We start from the raw sequence: 10,161 nt of genomic DNA, 5'->3' as shown, positions 1-10,161 counted from the left end.
GCAAGATATTAAATTCAGAAGCAACAGATTTTAAGCAGGAAGCGTTTCAAGTGCTTTCTGCCCCCTTGTGGAATTTTCCAGTACAACAAGCTACACAATGTCCATGGAGAGGAGCTGGAGTTATTTTGAGGTTACAATGCTGAAACGAATTAGCTCATAGTATCTTTGAGCATTTATTTGGGAACCACCGCTTGCCCGACTCGCAAGCACACCGCCTCTCTCCACTTGAAAAGTTTCTTTGAAGAAACCATTTGATAGACACATTTATCTGCTTACGCTTAACCGTCTTCTTCACTGCTTGCCAAAAGTTTGGAATTGCTTTTGGCAAATTTTTTCTAATAATGTTCATGCACTATAAGACCACTGTCTTCCATTATATCGATGTCCATCTTCTTGCTAGTTGACAAACAAAATATATCCCACAATTGTGTAATTGAATCATTTATTTTCTTTTTTACAAAATATAATAATTATCAACAAACACCCAGAGACAACAAGTGAAAGTAAAAGCAACAGTCCTGCTCACATCAGGCCTCGTCTGTCACCTCCTTTTTTGTAAACGCAAACATCCATCTGGCTCACTACGCTGCTGCCACACGAAGAGCTCAAACATGAACACTTAGCAAAGAAAAAACAAATAAATAGAAGAAGAGATAGAAGATGACAGGTGGTCACGTTCATTCACTCCTTGAAACGTTTCTTTGCTTCTTTCGATCCGGAATGGGATTACAATCAACTATGAAAGTGAGGGTCAGATAAAACGAGAACAATCACTTAAATCAATGTCCATTGTTCTGTAAAGCATAACAGGAAATCAGCAAATGACCAAAGGCGGAGAAAAAAAAAAAATCATGGTTTGAGGTAATCGCAATTGAAAGGTCCAGATTATGCCTCAGCGAAATTCTAGGATAGTCTGGTTTAAATCTGGGATAGTTATGAGGGTGGTCGGTTCCGGGACAGTCCAGTTTGACGCGAGTTACATTTACGTCCTGGGTTATAAACTGACCCAATTTCGTTTAATCCTGGGTATCGATTTGACCAGTCAAATATATGACGCAACTATAATCAAGGGTAGTCCAGTTTAACACCCGGTAGTCTCCAAGAAAGTCTGAGTTCATCCAGACTATGTTCTAGGATAGTCTTTTTTAACGCCGGGAAAATGCGTTTTATAAAGGCTAGAATTCATGTCTGCCGCAGATTATATTCTGAGCTCAGGCAATTTAGATAAACTGGGCCAGTCAAATTCATGAATTATACAGTACCTTTAACCGGGGCTAATCTCGTTTAACCCCGATTATAGTCTAGGGAATATATTCTCCAGGTGTAGAGTGTCCTAATCCTCAAGTGAATGTGCCCATAAATTGATGATAAAACAACGAATGCATGTTTGGTTAGGAAAAAAAAAAGAAATTCCAATCACACCCACGATCATTGCGGCCCTCTGATTGCTTCTTTGTGACTACTGTACGAGCCAGAAAAAAACTAAACTAAACACTGTTGTGGACTATAATCTGACGATAATCACCAAATAATCTAGAAATGTGTCTGTCGTCCACATAACGGCAGAGGAGGAACGCAGAAGCAAACTCAGAACGGAGACAAACGGCGAGTGGACGACGGAGCGGAGAGAGGACGTTTGTGTTGAAATAAAGTGATCTTTGTGTGAACAAGCAACAAGCAGCGCTGAGCGTGCGTCACCCTCGCGGCTTCAGATGCGCCGTGAGAGTATTCTGGAAGGGTACTTTTTTATTTTTTTACGTTTGTTCTGCTTGCTTTGATCAGTCTACGAACACATTTGGATTTTCCCAAGTGCTTTCATTGAAGGCTGTGGAGGGAGTTCAATGGAGAGAATCGGGTCAGGAGGTCATGAGGTGGGGAAGAGGAGGCAAATCCCACCGCCAGGCGACGACGGGGGGAGTCAGTCACATCACCTGCGGCGCCACAGACCTCGGCGATAAAAGGACCATCGCGCATGTGGAACTGGAAGAAACCCGGTGAGCGTGGATGGTCTTGGAGCTGGACCGGACCTGCGCCGCAGCCCGAGAAGCCATCCCCATGATCTGACGAGGGAGGGGCGGGCAAACAGGTTCTGAGGACAGCCATCGCCGCACGTCTGCAGTTCTGCATCTAGGGAGTGTCATCGGAGGAGAGAGAACAAAATGTGAGTCAAGTGGGCGGGAAAAAAAGGAGAATGACAGTACCTTTATCCGGATATTCAATTTTCTTCCTTGTCCCACTCAAGGGAGACATTTTTTTTAGTCAAATTTACATTTTTTTCAGCTTGTTCCAATTTTCACTTTCCATTAAAATGTCTCGCAATGCCCCCGTAGAACCGAGGCGCAGCTGATGCCACGTTGAGCGAGAATAAAGAGGAGGAAGAACAGACTGAGCAGGTGTCATGTTCTAACTCTAGCGACAAGGTCGACGAGCCTCTCTTCGTTCTTTACCTGCAGGCTGCAGCCTGCTTTCTGTAGGCCAGGCCGCAACCAAGGTCACGGCTTTAAGAGAAAGCGGGGGGTCCGTCGGCGCCGAGGGCGTCCTTCCTCCTCTGCAGCGGCGCGGCAAAAAAAAAAAAGGGGGTGAGACATGCATGCATGCGCGCGCACACACACACACACGCACGTTCACAAAAAAAGAATGGGGAAATAATTCAGAAAGGAAGACAGCAAATGCATGATGTAACAAAAAAAAAAAAAAAAAAAGAGGAAACTATCAAAACCTGTGTGATGCGTCACAATGTATCTGACATGGTACGCATAAATCTTACATAATGTACGGTGTGAGTGGATACAATAAATTTCAGACTAGGGCTGGGCGATATGACCTCAAATCAATATCGCGAGAAATTGAGGAATTTTACCTCGATAACGATAAATGCACGAGAAATAAATATATTAAAAAAAAATTTTTAATAAATAAATCCTGTGCACGCCACTGTTACTAGAGGAGCTAAATTTTTAGCCATGTGCTAGGCTATCGCGTCCACCTCTGAGACGTTCTCTCGTGTGGTGTCGCCTCCGTTATGGGCTGTTGTCACTTGTCGAACCTTGCTTCTCACTGTGAACTTTCAGCACAGCATGGTTGTGTTGTGGGTGGTGAAAAAGCTTCTGGATTTGAATCGCCAGCTACGACAGCGACGTCTGTTTTCTTTCTCAGACCGGTGGAGTCACGTGACTAGAGGCGCTGTAGCGGTCTTAAAGGGGCATGAACATTGCCGCAGATAGAAAAGGCTTTTCACCAAATTTACCGACATGGGCAAAATGATTTCGGTCATTGTAATAAATTTCGGTAACGGTAAATTTTCGGTTTATCGCCCAGCCCTATTTCAGACATTTTTTGACTAAAGTTCGTTTCAATATGATTACTGTTTTCCATGATTAAAAACAAAATAGAAGAGTACCCACCCCCGTCCTTTCGATGACGCTTAGAGCAAACAAGTGCACCTTAATACATTACGACGGTGGTTCAGTACCACCTAAAAAAATACTTTATCAAAATTTATATATTGAAAATAATTGTTAAATGGATTTTTTATGGTAAAATAAATGAAAATTTACAACTGCAACCGACAGAGAAAAACTTGTTACAGTTGAGTATCGATTTCCAGGTACCAAGAATTAGAACCAAATGGGATGGTTGAAAGGGACCCATCCTCAACGCATTTACTGCCATTGACGGCTAAAGACGTCAAAACTCCATTTATTTATTTATTTTTACTCGGCTGGTAGTGAATGAGTTAATTAATATTCAATAACAATGTAAGCCACCGCAACATTATGCACACTTCAAATTAGGAAAAAAAAACAACTGTATTTAAATCACGATTTAATTAGATATTTTACATAATTTACATAAAATTGTATCTGATAGTGGATGAAAAAAAAACTCAACTTCACTCCCTGTAACATTCAGCACAATTTCAATATTTATTTCAGTGATTCTTTTACATACCACTAGAGGGAGCTAGCATGCCACTGCCCAAAAATATGTGCGCCACGCAGTCAGTAAAATATTCATGATTACATTTTCTATAAATAGTTTTGATGACTTTAACTTACTTTCAAACTAACAAACTAATTTCCAAAGCTCAATTGTTTAAGAATTTTAATTTTTTTTACCTTCTTTGTCCAGTTCCAGGCCCGACTGTCGAGGTAAAGGAGGTGCCAGTTTTCCAGACACGGCGGAGGTACTGCGCGACAGTAAAGCGGCTGAATTATTGCTTCCCTCCATCTCGCCAGCATCCTCATCTTGGTCTCCCTCTTCCCTGTAGCACACAAGGCAAAGATTAGCACGTCCGTGGGAATGCTTGGTCTCGTCACACAACTGAGTTCCAGAGTTCAGATAAAGGTGAAGGTACTTTGCGTGAGGATTTAGTGCAACGAGGACTTGTTTGGTCCTAACTCACATGTTCCCTGATTGCAACGTGCACTTCTTGCGGGTGAGCCTGGTGGCTTGTTGAGTGAAGTAGTCGTGCCTCTCAGACTTCTTCCAAATGTAGTAGTACTGCACACACTCTCCCACAGAGCGGGTCCTTACCTTCAGAGAAGTTTTTTTTTTTTTGGGGGGGGGGCAAATGAGTTTTTCTGCTCTCAGTCTGAGCTTTAAGATGAATGTAAGACAAATGTTGACAGTATGCATCAATGTGGATGGACTTCATATATTTGTGTCTCTGAACGTTAAAAAAAAAAAAGTGGCCTTGCAAATCGGAAATAAATATCTCTCGTCTCTGAAGCACTTACCTTATTAGCCTGAATGAGGTGGAAGTTTTTCCCGTAAACTTTATAGCCAAGCTCAAAATTCCTGCACTCCTCCTCACTCCAGCCGCACAGCATTTCTAAAACAAAGAAAATGAGCAGCAGCAAAATATTCACCATTTTTCTGTTGACTAGTCTCATGGCTTTAGGAAATATATTCACAAAAATGTGTTTTACCAGTGAACACTTTCACATTAAAGTGTAGTCGTCGCAATGCCTCCTCCGCATTGAAGTTGCATTTCAGCAGCTCGTACAACGCCTGGTGGCATCGACAAAAGAAAAAAAAAATGCTGAGCATACGGAGAGATTTGTTCAATTAATTCAAGTTGACTTGTCAGGACGATTTTTTAAAATCTTTTTGTGCACATCTTACAGTAACAACAGAGCTGCAAAAAGAGAGGAGCTATTTTACAAAAAGCATTGGCAGAGTGTTGCCAACTTAAACTAAAGTGGTCTTTATATTTTTGTCTTTTTTCAGAAAGCGGGTTCAATTTTTCCGAAGAAACCAACATTTTCACAGCGGCGTATCGATAGGAGCAACATGAACATTGAAATAATACTAAAAAAAATATACAAATTACAATTGTTAACAGAAATTGTGTGTGGGGGGGGCGTATATGGTCACATGATTTTTTTTTTGTATTATTACAAAATGTTTCTTGTTGCTCACAAACCTCTACTCCTCACGTAAGCAATAATGCATGAATGAGCAAGTTTGTAAAAGGACAAACGCCAAAAGAAGAAAGGTGGCACAAAAAGAAAAATGAACAAGACCGACGATCTGTTTTTGGGAGTGAAAATGAACTAAAATTAACTTGTTCACTACCAGCTGAATAAAAAAAAAATAAATAAAAAAAAAATCTTTGACGTCTTTAGCCGTCAATGGCAGTAAATGACTTAACATGCAAGTCAATTTATAGTTGTTCACCTCGAGAGTTTATGCTTGTGCCCGGAACATTTTAACGTTAGGGACTCATTGTGCTTCTAAAAAAAAAAAAAAAAAAAAAAAAAAAAAAAAAAAGTAGTCTGGAGCTCTCATTTTACTCCTCCAGCCCAAATTATACGACGGATAGAAGAGCAAATGAGGTATGCTAAGAAGTACCTGCTCGTTGTCTCGTACAGTGTCGCCACACGTTTGCTTGCAAACCGCCCCCTCTTGGCCACGAGGCCTCTGCACATTCAACAAAAAGTGCTCCACTTGCAGGAGCGGCACCGCACCTGGTCTCCACAACAACTGGTCCTCACTGTCGTACGCTGGACACGGACGGGGAAGCCAAAAAATGTAGAAAGAAGAAGAAGTGGAGTGTATGGCAGAAGTAAGACGATCCTACCTTGTTCCTGGTATGTATATGGACTAAGGGGAGGGATGACTGCCTGGTACATGGAACCAACCATGATCTCCTGGCGAAGCGTCCCAAAAGAAATCAGCGTCAGGAGGCTCGAATGAGGACGGAAATGTGTGACGTCATCTTCAGGTGACTGACCTTGTGCTCGTCATTGGAGGGAAGGGAGATATTGTCGGACTCTTCGTCGGATGAGCAGACGGATATGTCTTTGTTTCCAGCTGAGATGGGAATAAAAAAATAAATAAATCTGCAGCATAAGCCTGGTATCCACATGTTTGGAGTTACCGCAAAAAATCGTGGAAATTTTATCCAGCACCGCCACTAACAGGAGAACCCCTTCGGCCACATTAGGGAAAGAATATTGTACTTGTTTAACTTACGGGGTAGGTGTTGGAGCAAATCTGAGGTGCTGGAGGTGATGGAGGGTGTGCGATCGTCCGCTGATGACTCCACTCCCTCTGCTCCAGCAAAGATGTCATCGGTGATCTGATTCTGGAGAAGGTAGGAAACATTGGAGCTGCAATATCGACAATCATCAATCGTGTTTTTAGTTGTGTTGGCCCTCACCTTGGCCAGAGTCACGTTTGGCAGAGCGGCAGTGACGTGACAGCTCTGCTTGGCTTGATCAGGCACCGCATAGCCATACAGAGCCAGCAGCTCCTCCAAAGGCAGCTCGCTAGTCTATGACAAAAAAACGGAGATGAACTAAAAAAAAAAAAAAACTCAATGTTGATCCATTTAGCCGAAGAGGAGCGACTTGGGCGTACAGTCTGCGATTGTGCTGCCATCTTGTGGGGAAGAGGAGAGTCTCTCCTTCAACTCCGAAAAAGACTTCTTCTCCGGCCCAGCGTCTTCATCGCCGTATCTCACAATCTCAAAATGGATGGAACCTCGGCGGCCAGGTCCACAGGCCCTCGGCCCGCCTGTGGGCAGAAACAACAGTGGTCACACACATTAGTCGGAAGAGTATTTATTTATGTTGCTTGAAGTGAAATAAATCCACAACAGTAGCCAAATTAAACATTTTGGTTCTCGGCTTATTTTGCATTGATTCAACTGTCGCCACTTTTATCTGTTTGTATGTAAAACATGATCTTTAGTCCATCCATCAATTCGTCCTCACACTGCGGGGGTGCTGGGGCCTAACCCAGCTATCTTCGGGCAGAAATCGGGGGTCACCCTGAACTGGTTGCCAGCCAATCGCAGGTCACACATAGATGAACAACCATCCGCGCTCACACTCATACCTACGGGTAATTAAGAGTGTTCAATCGGCCTGCCATGCATGTTTTTGGAATGTGGGAGGAAACCGGAGTACCCGGAGAAAACCCACGCAGGCACGGGGAGAACATGCTAATTCCACACAGGAAGGCCGGAGCCGGAATCGAACCTACAACCTCAGCATTGTGCTAACCAGTCGTCCACCATGCCGCCCCGATCCTTAGTCGTCGATCAGAACGTCTTTGCCATTAGGTGGAAACCTTGTGTGCCTATTTTGAACTCAAACTTATTCGGCGACTAAATTCACAAAAACTAGATTAAAACTTTTTGGGGAGTTTTCGTTGACTAAAACTAGACTAAAACTATCACGAATAAGAATGACTAAATGTGACAAAAACTAATAAGCATTTTCGTCCTAAAGACTAGGACTAAATTTAAAATGCCGGCCCAAAACAACGTCGCTATAGGGGCATTTAGTGTACCTCCTATTTGGTTGCCTGCAAATAATAAGACACAGTATCGGTTCCATTAAAACAAGCTGATAACACTCCTTGCCTTATCTTTTGTTTCATTTTTGCAATATTAGACATGGCCAGTGTTTCGTTTAGGAGTGGCATCCCTTTTAGCATGTTTTTTTTTTGGAGCAGACATCAAAGGTTTGGGCCATCAGAGCAACAGGAAAAAGGAAACAAAAGTCATCTTCGGAAAGTCGCACACAAGTCGAAGAAGCTTCATTCATGAGCTCGTGTTATTGGCGAAACACGGCCCGTTGTCGCGACAAAGTTGTGCTGCTCGTGTTGCAAACTTGCGATTGTGTGACCAGGGGCGCTTTCCTGCCACTTGGTGCTGAACGCCTCTTCCTTCTCGGCGGATCGCGCGAGAAGGAAATAAAAAGTCGAAATGTCCCACTAAAAAAAAACCCCCCAAAACACAACAAAAAAAACAAACAAGGGACGACAACTACTAACGCCGACAACTTTTTCCGCGTGTGCAAACTTCACCAAACCGCTCAAGCCATCGCCGTGGGTTTTATTTAGCTTCGCTTCTTTTGTTTTCGCTTCGGTTTCTTTCGATGGCTCTCAGAGAGGAGGAGGGACAGGAATGGCTCTTTAACGCCGAGCGAAAGGCTCGAAACGCCGGGGAGCTTCTCCATTCCTCCCACCCCCCTACCTCCACTTCCCCGATGTTTAACCCCCGCGTTGCTACGTTTCCCCCGCCTCCACCCCTCCGGGGTTAGTTCGCCGGTCTCACCGCCGACACATACGCCGTATCGTGGTGCGTGACTCGCGGCCGTATTTGGCCCTGCTTTAGCCCGTCGTCGGGGCGACTCGAGCCTCGTTTTCGTCCACTTACCTCCGCCGCCATTCCGTTCCTGCGTGAGCCGACTAGCCCGGATGTTGTAGGTCTGCTGTGTAGCTCTGTGCAACGCGACGTGTTACTCACCCAAGTAGTTGTGTACTTGTAGCGACATAACTTCACTTTTTATCAGCGACTTTTAAAAATATTTTACACCTCACACGAGCTTTAAACGTGTTATAAATTATATTTAAACCACCATTTCTTCTTCTCTCCCCCACCCCAACCGTATATATCGACTATACGGTAGTTGATATTTGCCAAAATTGCCTCGACACACAACAACACTGTACAATATATTAAAACATTAACAGGATAAGAGCAATAAAGTATTCGCAAAAATAATGAGGTCTTACTGCCAGTGGCCAAATTTTTGTACACACACAACTCAATGACACATTTCTTAAATTGTGGTTTTGTTCATTTTTAACCATATTTTTCGTGCCACATCACACTGCTCTGCTCATCTGTGCCTAATGAGTAAGGCTGTAATGATACAACAAATGGATGAATTACTTTCATTTAATAAATTCACTTGCCAGAGCAGACTATTCCTGTGTTTTCATCTATAGTAGGCTATATAGAGTAAAAAAAAATAATTTCAAGTTGTTAAAGGGGAAGTCAGGTCAAAAATTCTCTTTTGTGTTAATATGTTCTTTGCAGCCCCACTAAGTCTAAACACAGTACTTTGAATAATTTAGCGTTTTTGGAATACGAATTAAGCAGCGAAATCCACCCATTTTGATCCATCTCAGGGGGGCGGCCATTTTGCCACACGCTGCCGACTGAACATGACATGACAATTGTTCAGGGATGAGGTAATGAACGACCAATCTGGTGGATTTTGTTGCTTAATTCACAGTCCACAATCTAAATTTTTTTTTAAAAAATGGCAGGCGTTAAGACATCAATTTAAAACTGTGTTAATGTCAGGGAACTATTTATTTATTGGTGCTGCTGAACCTCTATGCACATTTGATTTTTTTTTTTTTTTAATAAAGGGAAAGTTTTACATTTGAGTTAATTTGACATTTTGGAAAACTTTATTTAATCTAGAAAACTATAGGACGCTATTTACTTGTTTAACGTTTACTTTTTATCACATGCTGATGACCCTCGGGGCTCCCTAAACTTTTAATTAGAACTTTAAACCAAAGATGTCTGTTGCGATGGCAACCAGTCAGGCATTTTCAGTGACAATACGACCAGCATTTTGCCTTTCTTCAATGGAGGCTGAAAGGTTTTGTATTTAATTGATTTTAATATTATTCCATTGCTAATTAAATAAAATGTAGCTTTCTTTATTTAACTCTAAATTATCCAGCAAAATTTTTGAAATTTTAGATTTTGGGTATCTGAAACGCAGCAAAATATGATATGAGAAATGAAATATCCCATTAAAAGTGGACCGTAGGTGTTTGGGCTGTACTAATTAAATTTGACAGTTTTATTAGCTGTTTTTAATGAAAGCGTTAAAAAAATTT

At 42.3% G+C, this 10,161-nt stretch overlaps 1 protein-coding gene across 1 annotated transcript; it reads right to left on the bottom strand.

Annotated features, from left to right (window-relative positions):
• Nucleotides 1-425: 425 nt before the first annotated feature.
• Nucleotides 426-8,781, bottom strand: mier2 (mesoderm induction early response 1, family member 2). Its single transcript, XM_088314183.1, is given in 14 exon segments — nt 426-1,910; nt 1,912-2,065; nt 2,067-2,127; nt 4,119-4,264; nt 4,406-4,536; nt 4,740-4,834; nt 4,932-5,013; nt 5,857-6,008; nt 6,086-6,155; nt 6,239-6,318; nt 6,481-6,592; nt 6,668-6,781; nt 6,868-7,023; nt 8,675-8,781. Coding segments are annotated over 13 exon segments (1,350 nt in total). The 5' UTR covers nt 6,889-7,023; nt 8,675-8,781; the 3' UTR covers nt 426-1,778.
• Between the last annotated feature and the right edge of the window lie 1,380 nt (nt 8,782-10,161).

The sequence above is a fragment of the Idiotropiscis lumnitzeri genome, chromosome 13 (genome assembly GCF_059441095.1).
Source record: "Idiotropiscis lumnitzeri isolate Australia: NSW breed Sydney's pygmy pipehorse chromosome 13, RoL_Ilum_1.0, whole genome shotgun sequence".
NCBI lineage: Eukaryota > Metazoa > Chordata > Actinopteri > Syngnathiformes > Syngnathidae > Idiotropiscis > Idiotropiscis lumnitzeri.
Note: the sequence above shows the minus strand (reverse complement) of the source record. Positions and strands in the feature narration are given on the sequence as shown.